This window comes from Heloderma suspectum, chromosome 9, assembly GCF_057233095.1.
Source record: "Heloderma suspectum isolate Gila_16-S chromosome 9, 16-S_ref, whole genome shotgun sequence".
NCBI lineage: Eukaryota > Metazoa > Chordata > Lepidosauria > Squamata > Helodermatidae > Heloderma > Heloderma suspectum.
The window spans coordinates 39,212,659-39,227,237 of record NC_139466.1 but is presented as its reverse complement, the minus strand read 5'-3'; the positions used below and the strand labels follow the sequence as shown (position 1 = coordinate 39,227,237).

General features: G+C 45.2%; 1 protein-coding gene across 3 annotated transcripts in view; it reads right to left on the bottom strand.

Annotated features, from left to right (window-relative positions):
• Positions 1 to 14,579, bottom strand: part of ARHGEF9 (Cdc42 guanine nucleotide exchange factor 9) — a 371,451-nt gene that overhangs the window by 304,878 nt on the left and 51,994 nt on the right. For all 3 annotated transcript variants that reach the window (XM_084814164.1, XM_084814167.1, XM_084814165.1), the window contains exon 3: positions 4,877 to 5,024. In XM_084814164.1, the coding sequence (XP_084670290.1) occupies positions 4,877 to 5,024 (148 nt within the window). The remainder of the gene's footprint in view (positions 1 to 4,876; positions 5,025 to 14,579) is intronic.

Genomic DNA, 14,579 nt, shown 5'->3' with positions numbered 1-14,579 from the left:
ACATGTTACAGATGGGCAGAACTCAACATGGCGATTCCATTGTTGGCGGAAACCACACATCTTTTGTGAGGTATAGTGGCACCAGCTGCTGAAGGGGGATAGCTATCTCCATCATGCTCTGCTTTTGAGCTTCGAGGAAGCATTACTGGCCACAGTTGGAAGCAGGATGCTGGACTAGTGTTATGGACCAGGACCCCTTACAGGATCCCAATTATTCATCCTCACAAGAAGAGGCTCCTGAGTTAACTGCTCGGGGGAGAAGTCAGTTACAGAAATGTATCATGAGGCTCCCACCCGCTCAGGACTCTGTTGTTCTCCAAGAAGATCCCAAGGACCTGACCCCCTGAGTCCAGAGGTCACATTACCATCCCCAGACTGAGGACTCCAGCCGTAAAGACACCACCATACCACAGCCACCTCTGCATCGTCGCAGCCTGAGGCTGCTGAAACAGACCAGGCCTAAGAGAAAAGGCCTTAGTATGGAGGCAGGGCGTACTGGCCTGAAGGACGCTAAAACCCTACTTAAGGCTCAATCATGATCTGTAGCTTGTTGGAGCAACATACAGGCAAGCTTGCCTGGCTTCCAGCCCCAGCATCACTCAGAGTTCTCTGTGATTCTGAACTCTTCCCATTCTTGCTTTCCAGGGAAACCTGAATTGTCCGAAGCCTTGTAAAGACCTTATCCACAGTGGAACCCTGGAACCCTGGCTTCACCGGCACACAACTATGCTTAGCTCTCACCATGACAGAGACAGAATAGAACAGCTGGATGGCCCCTTCCTTGGACTGATCCAATAATGCAACTGATACATTCACAAGACTTGGAGCATCCTGATATACACTAGTGTCAGGGGTGCCTCTGAGCATAGGCAGTGGCAGAGTAGCTCAGATTCCGAAGAGGAACCACAAAATGTGGGGGAGGAACTTTCCCAGACTCTTCCAGACAGGGAGAGCCAGATTCCTCAGGTTTCAATAGTCTAACTGGATGGAAAGGGTTTCTCTTCACACACCCCTGTGAGAGATAACTAAAAGGGAGAGGGGGGGCTTGGGGAGCCTGAATTCTTAGAGGCCAGGCACAGACGCAGAGCCAAGAGAGATGGCGGGGACGGAGCTTAGGCAATCTGCCCGATTGGCCTGGCAGAAACAGCTACACGTAGAGCCCTCACAAGATAGAGGGAAATCCCCCCACCCCTTAAGTTAGGATAGCCGGCCCGCCTTTTCTCAAATGGTGGGCAACTTTTAACCTGGGTAGCTTCCCCTTGAACTCCCTGAAAGTTTCCTTTGTAGACTGTGAGTTACTGACAATTTGCATCTGTATGACCCATTGAAGTAAAGAATTAAAGAGCTGTGGAGAGAAACCTCCTGTCTGTGTTTTTGATTTGCGAAGTTCAGCGGGGACAAAAGGGAATCCTGACAACTACAGAGAGTATCCTCCTCATCATCATCATAGGACTGTTCTTCTCAGGGCACCTTATGGCAGCACAGGTAATAGCCTAGCAATGAGCTGCAGGTATATGGACGAGGAACAGGGATGAGCAGCTTTCTCACATTCCATTCCATCATGGTTCCATGAGTCTGCTGTGCTCTGCATTCCATTCTTCTTGAATTCTACAATTTACTTAGAAGAATTTCTAAAATTAATTCCAGGAATGAAGCATGCCATGCCCTGTCTCCTGCAGCCTTCAGTTCATTTTATCCCTTCTAGATTACCCATGCATGTGTGCTGTCCCGCACACTGGCAAAGAATCTTCATTCAACCATACAGACAACCATATCAAGATCGCACTTTTTTAATGCAACGTTTTATCAATCGGCATGTGTCAAAAGCGGGGAGGAAAGACACAAAGGAACTGAAAACTATGGCAAGCAGCACATGCACAGCAATTTCCCCCAAATTTGGAAGTCAACAACCAAAACAGAACAACAGAGGATTCTTTAATGCATCATTTCCACTTTGGAAACAAGGCTTGCTCATTTGCAGCTCCAAAATCAGGGAAGGAATTTGGATGAAGAGAATCTGGAAGCATCCCTACCACAGTGAAGAATCCATGTTTCCAAAAATAAAGTATACTGTTTATATTAACCCAGGAATCACACTCCGCCATCTCATTGTCATCCTCCTCTTCTCCTCCTCTTACTACAACATCATAAGAAGAGCAGTCTCACAATTTCCAGAGAGGCACCACTGCCATTTGATATGGTCTGAATCTGCTTCCCTTTTTTACACTATCCTTGCTTCAAGTGACACCCACTGGGAGATGGAGACTGCAGACGCGCACATACCGCGTGCATATCCACAGCTTCTGCCTAGGAAGGCCCCTGAGTCAGCACGCGGCTCCAGCGTATCAGAAACTGCACATGTGCTTCTATGTTAACTCCCCTCCCGCCCCGCTCCAGGGCCTGTCATCTCTTTGAGGGGGAACAGTGACTACTGAGAGCAGCTGGACATTGAATGAATTCCTCAAGAAGGCTCAATCTTGGTTCCCCCCAGCTTCCTTCGTCATGTCAGATCGCAGATGCACCTCAAATTAATCCAAGAGGAGTGAGTATGTAGCGCTGCGGAGCTACAGCAACCAAAAGGCAGAAGATCTGCAGGTAAGAAGAGCCGTGGATTGGGATGGCAAAACATGGGTTCAGTCTCCGTTTGGGCACTCAGCTCACTAGTTAGCAACAGTCATTAATGAATGGATTTGAAGTCAGTAATGAGATTAATTCATTAAGGACTGTTTACTTGTTTATAACATCCTAACCTTTCGTCCAGGGGCTCAAAGGCAGCATACTTGCCCCATCCCTATGTTATCTTCATAACAACTTTGTGAGGTAGGTTGGCTGACTGTGCGTGTGTGCGTGTGTGTGTGTGCGCACGTGTGTGTGTGCGCGTGTGTGCGCGCGCGCACGTACACAGCACACAGCTCACCCAGTGAGCTTCATGGCTGAGACGGGATTTGAATCCAGTTCTCCCTGGTCCTAGTCTGACACTTAAAACAACTAGACCACAATGGTGCAAATGAAACATTAAAGAGATTCAGAGTGCAACAAGCGATAAATTATCTTAGGTAAGTCACCTTGGGAGGGCTTTGCTCTGAAAGGCAGCACATAAATATGTTCTCAAAATACAATAAAATAAAGGTGGGGAGGTACAAGTATGGGGGCAGTAGACAGCACAGCATTTACTATACCTTTGATAGGAAAAGCACAATTTTCCCCCGAATTCAAATTGGAGGCACTCTTCACACTTCACACTCAGAAAAAATTATGGTTAAAATTGTGGAAGGCTACAGGATCTCCCACCTTCAGAGGAGTCTCCCACACACGTTTCTCCTCAGGGGTGGGCAATCTGTGGTCCTCGGCCTAATTTCAAAAGCCTTCTGCAAGCAATCAGTTCAGACCTGCGGCAAGAGCGATCTGTCCCTCTCACAGCTGGAGAAATTCAAGACGGACTAAAATGAGCTCGGATTACTAAGAATCAGACCTGCAGAATCCGCTACAGAGCGACCCCTTCAGACTGTGCAGAGTCCATGGACTTTCAGATGTTTGTTTACTTTCCCGAAATTTACACATATTTATTCGTAGGAAAATATGCAAGTTTCTGCTGAGGAAAATTGAATGGAATGGGGGATAATCCGCTAAATGTTACATACTAAGGTAAATGTAAATTCTTATGAAACCTCTTACGGAATTATTTGCATATTTTTCTGCATGATGAAAAAAAATATTCACATCCGTCTGTGAACGAACGATGGAACAAAAAAGGCAACACAGACGGAGAGGAATTTACACAGTCCATACATCCCTACTCACAGCAGCCCTCAGGGCAGAGAGAGAGCCAACACAAAAAAGGTTGCTCGCCCTTGTTCTGCATGAATCACTGTTCTGAAAGTGCTACCTGATTGGAACGTGGCAAGCCCAGAGCAGGCCCATAGAGAGGACCAAACAACCTCACCCAGCAACCTTAAGTTCTGGTGCAAACCTCCCCAACCTGGTGTCCTCCAGCTGTTTTGGACTTCAACTCTTGTCAGCCCCAGCCAGCATGGCCAATTGTCAAGAATGCTGGGAGTTGTCGTCCAAAACATCTGGAGGGTACCAGGCTGGAGAAGGCTGTTTTAGTGTTATGGGAGAACCAACTGCCGTGTGAAGAGGAGAATCAGCAGGAGGCAAGGAGGTGAACTCCTATCTTCACCATCTCCACTAGCTTCTGCTGTCATCAGCTGGGCTGAGCTGGGCTGGGCTGGGCTGGGCTGGGCTGCCCCCCCGCCGAGGCTTTCAAAACCAACTGCCCTGGGAGGACCATCTGCACAGGGCCAGGGGATGTTTGTCATCTGGGTCCCTCTCATAGCCATATCTGCCATGGCGGGAGTGAGGAAACACCAGCAGAATTCCAGAAAGTCTTGAGAAGGCTGAAACCCCACCCCCTAAGGCCAAAAACCTCTGGCTGTATTACAGTAAAGTCAATTCACCAGGCTATTTCTCACAGGCTCACTAAGGACTGTTTTTAAATGGTGAGTAGCCTGTTTCCATCCCAGCTAGTCATTATAAGAAGCTTGTAACATTAAGAATTGGTGCCTGGGTTCGCTTGTTTTTCTCTTCCCTCCGCATCCCTTTTTCCTGTTGTGTCATGTCTTTTAGACTGTAAGTCTGAGGGCAGTGACTGTCTTGTTTTGAATTGATCAGTAAGTATGGGAGACATTTTGGGCTGAAGAGCAGGGTTAAAGCAGGCTTTAAATAAATAAAGAGCAAGAAAGAAAAATGTATCCACTTTTTCCACACTAGGCATAATTTTTATAAACCTCCATCATGTCCCTCCCCACCACATCACAACCTCTTCTTATAAAGCAAGGGCTTCACTTAGAAGTGGTCCGGGTAAAATGTTACTTACCACCAGTGCTCAGCAAAACTTTCCTTTTCCAGCCCAGCTGATCCAACCCCATTGGGGTACTCTGGGAAAGCGGTAAGGACTGGCATCTGTCCAAGAGGAATTTGAAAGGTGGAGATTCTGGTGACGGATGAAGAGGGTGAGACAGTGGCTGGGGAAGTGGAGGGGGGGTAGAAAGAGAGAAACAACAAAATGGGGGGAAATTATTGTATTTGTTCAGAGATCAATCACAGCAAACAGAAAAGTTTGTTTACAGGTTTACTGTAGTATTTTTATTGTTAGATAATTTTTGATATTGTTGTCTTTTGGTATTTGTTCTGCATGATAATGTTGGTAATCACTTTGGGCTTCCTTTCAGAGGGAAAAGTGAAATACAAATATGATGACGATGACGATGATGATGATCATAGTAACATCAGAGCCTTTTCACACATTAGACAAAGGCAGTCCTCGTTTTGCCAGTCGGTATACATACAACAGGAAACTGAAGCCAGTCTGATGTTCTCACAACTAATGCAGATATGCAAAGCCAAGGACCTGATATGTCTTTGTTGTGTTCACAAATAACAATAAAACATCTTAGGTGTACACTTAAAGTGTAACATGTGGATCAGCCATCAGAATCTGTCCAAAGATAAGGTGCTCTGATTAACTCTGAGAGAGAGAGAGAGAGAGAGAGAGAGAGAGAGATCATTGAGATCTACAGATCAGGGCCTCCTGGTTGTCCCGTTGCCTGCACAGCTACATTTGACTGCAATCTGGGGGAGGACCTTTTCTGTTGTGGTGCCCCATATTTGCGATTCTCTCCCCTCTGCAGTATGACATAGGGCTATCCTGGATGGTATTTCGCCGCCTGTTAAAAACTCATCTGCTTTACCTAAACGTACCTGTGCACAGAGGTTTCTCCATGACAACAGAAGGAGAAGCAAATGGAGGATTACCCACAGTTTTTCAAGAGATCAGCTTTGGTCTGCACAGCGCTCCTCGAGTGAGTGCACCACACCAGTATAAGTCGCTTCACAGAACATACTTCTGGGTGGGGGTGGGGGTTGGAGTGAACGTCATCTGACTGGCAGGGCTGCTCAACCAATAAGAGAGGCTTCCCCCACATCCAGGCCCCCCCCACTTCTCGTTTGATAAAATCACTCTCCTTCTCTCCCCCGCCACCCACACTGCTTACTCCCTTAAAGCAACAATCATTACAAGAACAGAGCGTGCTCTCTGCCTTGAACCTGCTGAAGCTTGAACAATCTCCTTCTCTCTCTCCCCACCTCCAGCATTACTTACTACCTTAAAGCAATGAAGAACACAGAATTCTCCCTGCCATGTTGCGATCAATCGAAGCTTTGAAGCTTCAACATTAAGGCTCCTAAAAGTGTTATTTTGATTCATGGGAATCTCAGTGACTTCGGGAGTGTGCATTTCAGAAACAAGCCTCATTGACCACAATGGGCGTTACTTCTGAGTAGACACACTTATGTTTGTGCTGGGAAAGGCAGGGACAGGAAACAAAAGGATGGGAAAGCACCCCCCTTTCTAACCTGATGCTGCACAGGATTGGATGACTGAAGGTGGAAGTAGTTACTTCCAAGTGGCTATAAACCAAACAACAGAGAGTCGCAGCTTCGAGAAAGTGCTGTACAGCCTTTACGGAATCAGTGCTTTAAAATGTGCCATTTCAGTTGGGGGGATCACTAAATTCTTATGGGCACATTCAGGGGACAAGCCTCATTGACCACAATGGGAGTTACTTCTGGGTCAACACAAATTGGTTTGTGCTAGGAAACACAGGGACCAGAAACACCCCTTGACCGGGGTCAGGGTGAAAGGCACACCCCTGGGCAGAGCTAGCATACCTGAGGTCAATGCCAGGGTTAGGGCACACAACAACTATCCAACGGAGAACCCGACTTAAGGAAAAGAATCAGACTTTAAGCAGTCTCAGGAAATCCGTTTTTTCCGTGAAAAGCTCCAAGGTGGCTGCTAGATGGCCGCAATGTCATGTATCCCTAACAACCTCTAAACGCACCCAGCTCAGAGTAAATTGCTCATGGAGACACCCCCCTGGTGACAGGACAACCAGGAGGACCTGATCTGTAGATCTCAGTGAATTTTAATATCTACCTCAGCGGCCTTTTCTGTTTTTATCTTTTATTTTAATGGTTGTTTTTAATTATTTTTGTACACTGCTGTATGATTTGGCAACAAAGGGTGGTACAGAAATACTTTACATAAATAATAATAAATTAATTAAAGGCATGTCCAGGATATTTCACTGACTTGCCAGGGGCTACTAGGCTTCAGCCCTATCCTATGGGTTTCCCCCACCCATCTGCAAGGGATCACCCATTACCTCCTGGGCCCCCATCTTCTTCCCGTCACTAAGCCTGAGTAGGCCTGGCAACCCTAAAAAAACCGCTCCTAGATCTAGCAGCCATCTTTCAGATTGCTCAGAATGAAGATGCACAAAGCGCACCTCATCTGCAGATCTGAAGGCATGAGACATGCATAATGAAAGTGGTGTGGGACTGAGATGCAGACTGCCTGTACAGGCTTCCCCTTGAACTGAACCTTATTTTTCAAGAACACAGGCTTATTCCCTGCCATACAAAGCAGAGGGAACACAGGGATAATAGCTCCAAAAGATGATTTGATGATGAAGTGCAAGCACTTTAGCTTCTCTGGTGGTCAAAACAAAACAGGCTATACATCGGGCCAACAGTTCTCCTTTGGCCAATCACAGGGAAACTCCAAATATTTACTCTGGTTCCCCACCTGTCCTCCAAGAAGCTCCACAGAATGCATACAGAATCATCCCACATTTATCTGCACAACAACCCTGCCAAGAAGGTTTAGACCAAGGGAGACTGGCTGCCGCAAGGTCCATGGCTGAGTGGTGATTTGAACCCAAGTCCCATACTCTTATCACCAAACCTGAACATTGTGTCACCCACCAAACCAAATACAAGCCACTAGCCCCCGTGGCAGCCCATTAGTAGCTCAGAAAACCTCCTTTCTTCCCCTGCCTGGGCCTACACAAGAAAAGGCAGAGAAGAGTCATCCAGTACCTGGCTGCTGACGATACCTGGAAGAATGTAGTCGAGTTGCAGCAGCCTCCTTCCCCAACCTGGTGCCCTCCAGATATGTTGGACTGCAACTCCCATCATCCAACGCGTCTGGAAGACATCAGGTTAGGGAAGGCTAGGTTACAGGTGGTGCAGGCCATTATATCACTGAGCTATGAAGACCTATAAAAATCATTTAAAAGGGGTGAGATGTATCAAACTGCCAAAGCCAAACAGGGCAACAAAGAAGCCCAGGTCCTGCTGGAATTCAGGACTACTTCACTAACCACGAATCATTTGTGCTTTTAGAATAGCTGCCTCACATGGTTTTACGCTCCATTTCCCCTTAGTTTTCAAGTACAGTGGGCAGGGTGAGCTTTAAGGACTGGAATTTCCGTCATGACCAAGTGTTCTTAACAATAAGCTATTAAATTATGTTAAAGGTCCAAATACAGAAGAGGCAGTTGGTTAGCCTTACGTGAATCCATCAATCAATCCAAAACCTGAGCTTTCATTCTCACTGATCAATGCTGCATTTTAGGCCCAGTAAGTAATCTGGGGGCTAGGAACTTTGCGGAAATTTCGATGAACAGAGGCACATGGGAAATTGTCTTATTCACGTGCATTGGAGTTAGGTAGAGGAGATGTGATTAGAAGGCAAAGCAGCAGCAGCCATGAAAGGTTCCATGTTCAAGGTAATTGCTACCTTTCTTGGGATTTCAAACTAAGCAGAACAACTTGCTAAGAAGAAAACTCAGGTGGAATTTGCTGATGCTAATGTTTTGTTTATTTAATTTCTTACCACTGTTACTGCGATAAGAGATACAGCCACTGTTATAATCAAACAGGCTCCCGGATTCTTTTCTGCACATGGAATAATGTACATAAACAAGTGTTCAGCTACTGTATGTGACAAAAGTGCTGTAAGTCCAGAGTTTCAGTGTTCCTTCAGCAGACGGACTAAATGTGACAAAAAAACATGAGGCTGCCACCCAGGACCAGCGTCCTGTGTCAAATCCCCCCTTCTCCATAATATGTAGTAAACTGGCCCACGCACAAATGTTATTTTGCTGTAAGTTTCTTGTCCATCAATAACACAGAGCACAAAAAATGTCCAGAAAATGCTAATGCTATGTCAAGGATAATAAATTGTGACTATTCATAATAAAGGGGCCTTCCACTTAGGGCACAATCCTACGTTGACAGTCAGCAGCCTCCGAAGTCGGAGGCTGCTGAGTATCCTAATGCAGGGTTATGCAGGCCCAGCTAATGCAGCACAATCCTTGCCTCCATGCTCTGGCTGCCCTGCATTTTTGCTAGATGCACAATTTTGCCTGTCTAGCCACAGTGCTTCAGAGCACAAGAGAAGGGGGCTGGGGCAAGCATAGGAAGCTGTGTAAGGCAGTTTCCCCTGTCTCCTTCCCTCCCTGTCCCCAGGACCTCTCCCTTTTTCCCATTCAGGTTTCTGCTCAGGAAACCTCCACTCAGGTTTCTGAGTGCAGAGAGGTAGCCAGCATGGTTCCCTCTGCGCCGGCTACAAGGAAGAGGGGCAGGGGCATGGTTTGGAGCTCTGTCTCCAACCGCAGAGCCAGTAAGCCAAACAATCCTATGGCCTCCCAGACACTGTCTAGGGGAAATAGGATTGCTCTCTTAGTTAATTTGGCACACTATATACACATTTTTATAGTTCCTCTCCATGGCCGTGAGAAAAGCACACACTTTAAGATAATAATGTTTGAGTTCAACTTAGATAGTTTTGAAAGGAAATAGTAGAAGTAGTAGTAGTAATAGTAGCAGCAGTACTAAGTCTTAGAAGATGTGATACAGTCTTTACTCCGCTGCATTCTTATTAACAAAAAATCAAATTTTAAGGAGGCCCAGAAAATGTGCTACCTTCTCACAGATGTAGGTACAAGTGTATCTTTGTAACATATAGGGCAGTTTTGTTTGCTAGAGCTGCTGAAAATCTTAGGAGCATGGCAAAGGGGGATTGCTGTTTTTTATTGATCAAGGCATAAAACTGCAGTCTTTTAAAACATATTTTATTTTGCATATAAACTTTTGCCACCAAGGAGAATTGCAATGACCATTTGACTTACAGGAATTGGCACTAAATAAAATGGTTTTACAGCTTCTCACTGCAGTGGCACAAAAAACCCCAGGTATTAAAAACATTTTTATTTCTACAGCACCATCAATGTACATGCCGCTTTACACAGTGGGGGGGTGGGGGGTCCCCCATCCTCAAAAGCTTACAATATAAATTGCAACAATAGGGAACAAAGGTAAGGAGGAGAAAAAAGTAACCATATCATAGGTCATCCTTTTGGCATATATACTCAGTTTGATGCATGTACCCCAGTGGATATGAGATTACTTTATGTTCACATTTGTGAATAACTTTTTAAATTACTGAGAAAATTAAGTTTCCAACGTCCCTCACAATAAAAATTTAAAATTCTCATTTGATGGGTAGCCTGCAGAGGGCAGTAGAAGACTACAGTGAAAAAAGCTGTGTGTAATTAAATTTGTAGACCAATAAATTGCTGTTATAGATATCTATACACCAGAGACTTGGTGAAAATAAATAACAGTTCCTACTAGGGGTGGGGGAGAAGTTCATGCAGATTCAGTTATCTTTTGAAATTCACACTTCTCCAAATTTTGTGATGGAGTTCTCTAATCAAAAAGTGCATACAAAAATGGGTAGATTAGGGGAAAGGGCACACAAATGTGTATATTACTGAAAATAATGGTTTAAATGCATTGTATTAGGAAAACTGCATGCAAAAAATGTGTATAGTAGGCAAAATTGTGTGCAAAAATGCATGCATTAGAGAAATGCACACAAAAATGCATATAAATTTTCATGTGAACTTTAAAAAAAGAAATTTACAAATTTTGAGATGAGCTGAATTTAAGACTGGAAAAATGAGAAACTGGGAGAAACCAAAATTGACAGATTCATCCATCCCTACACATAACTGGTTTATGCAACAGACCCTGCCTCCTTGCATTAAGCTGCTGGAATCATCAGTTCCCTTAGCCTTCAGCATACTTTCCACTGACGAGCATGATGTCTTCCTTACAAAGTAGCATCAGGATCTTTAAAATGTTGACTACTTAAACATGGTTTAGGGAAAACCTGTTGCTGGGTTAGATGGGACTGGTTGGAGAACATCAGTTGTTTCAAGTGTACAACATACACAAGAAAGCTGCAGAATTCTGGGCCAAACTACAGTGTTAAGTAAATTGTGCAAATGCAATTAATGTGCTTTGTTGTTGTTGTTGTTTAAATTGCCACTGCAGGTGGAGGGGGAGATCAGGACTGTTGTGCACAGGGGAGGTTAACCCCTTCCCCTGCACTGTGGTCTTGATGTACACCCCCTCCCCGCAAGCTGCTATTATCCCCATGAGAGAAACTCCCATTGGTGCCCACAAGAGCTTCCCTCACAGTACTAATAGCAGCTGGGGGAATTGTCATCAAGACTGTGGCAAGAGGGCAAAGGGATTAAAAAGCCCTCCCCACATACCACGGTTCACACCACGAAGGTAACGTGGAGCTTGGCCCTCAGAGCACACTGAGAACTAGCACAACTGCTGTGCACAAAGCAGCACGGAGTTGGGAGGATATGGTCAGTGCCAGGTCATTCCTTGTTTAAATGGCACAATGTGCCTCATTTCCTCCTGTTACTTGCCCCATCAGAGAAGCAGCTGTGAAAGCTGTAGACACAGCCTGATGGCCAGCATTTCTGATCTGCTGTCCAGGGCAAAAAGGAGATAGGATCAGAAACCAGAAAAACCCATAGTGCGAAATAAAGAGCCCTAAGAACTGAGAGCAGAGCTCTTGAAGTTGCTCATCAGTCTAGACAGCAGACTGAGCAGGCAGGCACACAGGACACCTGGTCACAGTCTTCTGCACTATGGTGAGGTGTAGTATATTTCTGTTTAAAATTAGATAAATTATTTCCAGATCTCCACGCAAATTTTATGCCAGTCTGTGACCTCTTTTTTGAGATCCATTTCCACTATTTTGGCAATGCATCAGAATACAAGAAGGGGGCTTGTATTGTTCTCCCAGGTTCTATCACATCTCCATCATCTCCCCAACAGCCCATTGGTTCCACCTTGCCTAGCCTAACCTTGGGGTTGCAAAATCCCTGAGAAAAGGGGTGGAACCTGGGACCTAAGGGGTCCCTTGGGATGAAAAGGACTGATAAAAAAAAGAGGAGGGAGGAACCTGGAAGTACTTGGTGACTTAAAACAAAAAACATCTCAAGCCCCTACATCTATCTGACCTCCAAGGCAGAACTTTTCCTTGTGTTTTTAAAATAGAATTTATTATGGCTTCACTCTGAAATGAGATTAGGCCCGCTCTGCATAAAGTACGACTCTGATCTGAAGCCAACCAACAAAAAACCAGCCCCAATAGGCAAGGAGCCTAAAATAGAGCAACAGCAGCCAGACAATTCCTGCTGCCTCTGAACAGCAGGAGCACAAATATCCAGGAAAGGCTGAAGGGTAAAGCAGATATGAGTTCCCCATCTTTTTTTGCCAGTGCTTCCTTTTTTAAAAAAAATGAACAGCAGCCTTGGGAGGCCACAATTAGTAGCGGACTAACCAGAGGGAGGTGGATATATTTCTTCCACAGGGAGAAAAGCAGCTGAGGGCAATTTTTATCCAACAAAGGGCAGGAAAGGAAAGGATTAACTAGCCCTCCTTCCAACCCCCTCCCACTACCAACTGTACCCTTCCCATACTAGGTTGCTTTTCATTAAAAACAATGGTGACAACAATGAAAAGAGACAAGGAAAACCTCTTCAGCCTGCTACTCTGCTGAGCGACTAGCAAACCACAATGCCAGGCCCTGTACAGGCTGACACAGCCTGCTCATTTCCTGAAGAAGTTTTCCCAGCTGTCGCACCCTTGCGGGAGGGACAACAGCAAAAAAAAACACATTATATAAACATTGCAGGAGAGTTCTTCTGTGTGGCCTTTAAGCCTTGCGCATGATGATGCCATCTCTCGGCCCGACTGTGGAAACCGATTGCCAACTATTCTGCACTCTTCCCGCTCGAAAATGCCAACCAACTATATCCATTTTTCTCATTCTCTAGACAGCGCTTTATCAGGCTCTGCAAAAACGGACTGTAAATGAGCTGGGGGGAGGATGCTATTTGTGTCCCTTTTGATATTCTTCTAGCCAAAAATAACAAGAGGCTCCTGAATGCCTGAGGCCGGAAGATGCAGGAGTCAACAGGCTGCTCTTATTGTCTTAATCCCTGAGCTCCTCTGCCATGGGGGGGGGGGGGTGTTCCTGTTGTATTATCACAGCCCTTTCATGGGACTAGGAGTGTTTTGGTAAGCTGCAGAAAACCAGCCACAATGAAGGGGGGGGGGGGAATCAATAACACAGGCACAAATTTTGCAAACATTCATACCCCTCTCGGGAATTCATCAAGATGCAATAGTAAGATAGAACTGCTATTTGAGATTCCACCACCACAGCTCCCAAGTAATGGTTTTCCCCTAGAACTATTTCCTCAATTGGAGGGAAATTATTTATGCCAGCCCCAAGACGTTTTTATGGACATGTTTTTAATTGATTCGCTGTTCTGTTTTGATTATACTTTTGTGTTTTATCTTGTATTTTATTGCTGTTGGCCAGAATGAGCTCCATTGTGGCCAAGTGGAAAAGCAGGATACAAATTTAATAAACAGTAAATAAGTAAATCACCCAAATCGTTCCCAGAGCCAGCCAAACTAGAGTATTTTAGGATGACTGTCTTCTAATGAAGGTCCAGTCCATATCCTCCAGCATTTCAAAGATGAATACAGGACATTCTTGTTAACACTCCTGTTTTCATAATGAAGAATTATTTTGGAGATTTTTATCCTGCCATTAACAAGATCTTTTTCTAATGCAACTAACAAAAGCAGAGAGCAAAACAATAATTGAAGTGATACAACATATGCAGTACATATTAAAACACATAAAAATCTAATCTAAGAGACAGCAGAACATTTTAAAAATCAATCTGATGAAGTCTGATAGAATAAAAAGGGTTTCAAAGCCCATTTAAGAACAGGAAGAGAGGGGCCTGTTGGATTTCCCCAAGGAGGGAGTTTCACAACTCTGGGGTCACCACTGAGAAGGCCATGCCTCTGGGACCTGCCAATTTGATTTTAACTAATGATGGGCCAGAGAATCAGGTCTCCAATGCCCATTTTAGAGCTCAGGTAGGTTCATATAGGCACAAGTGATCCTTTAGATCAGGGGTGGAAAACCTTTTGGGGTTGGGGGACCACACTGGCCCACATGGAAGCCTTTGGGGACTACACAAGTGGGCAAGGCCCCACACAAGTTAGCAGGACACATTCACACCCACATCCATTCACACCCATTTTCTCTCTCTCTCTCACACACACACACACACACACACACACACTAATATATTTGCACAGGATTGGTTAAGGGGGGAAAGAGAGGCTCTAACCTTCCCTCCCAATGATCAGGATTGCTGGGGAGGGGAAGCTTCTTTCCTCCTCCCACCCCCCAGTCACCAATCCTGTGGGGACATAGTGCTCGTGGGGATGGGTCTTCCCACACGTCCTGTTTCCATGCAGAATTGGGCTGTGAG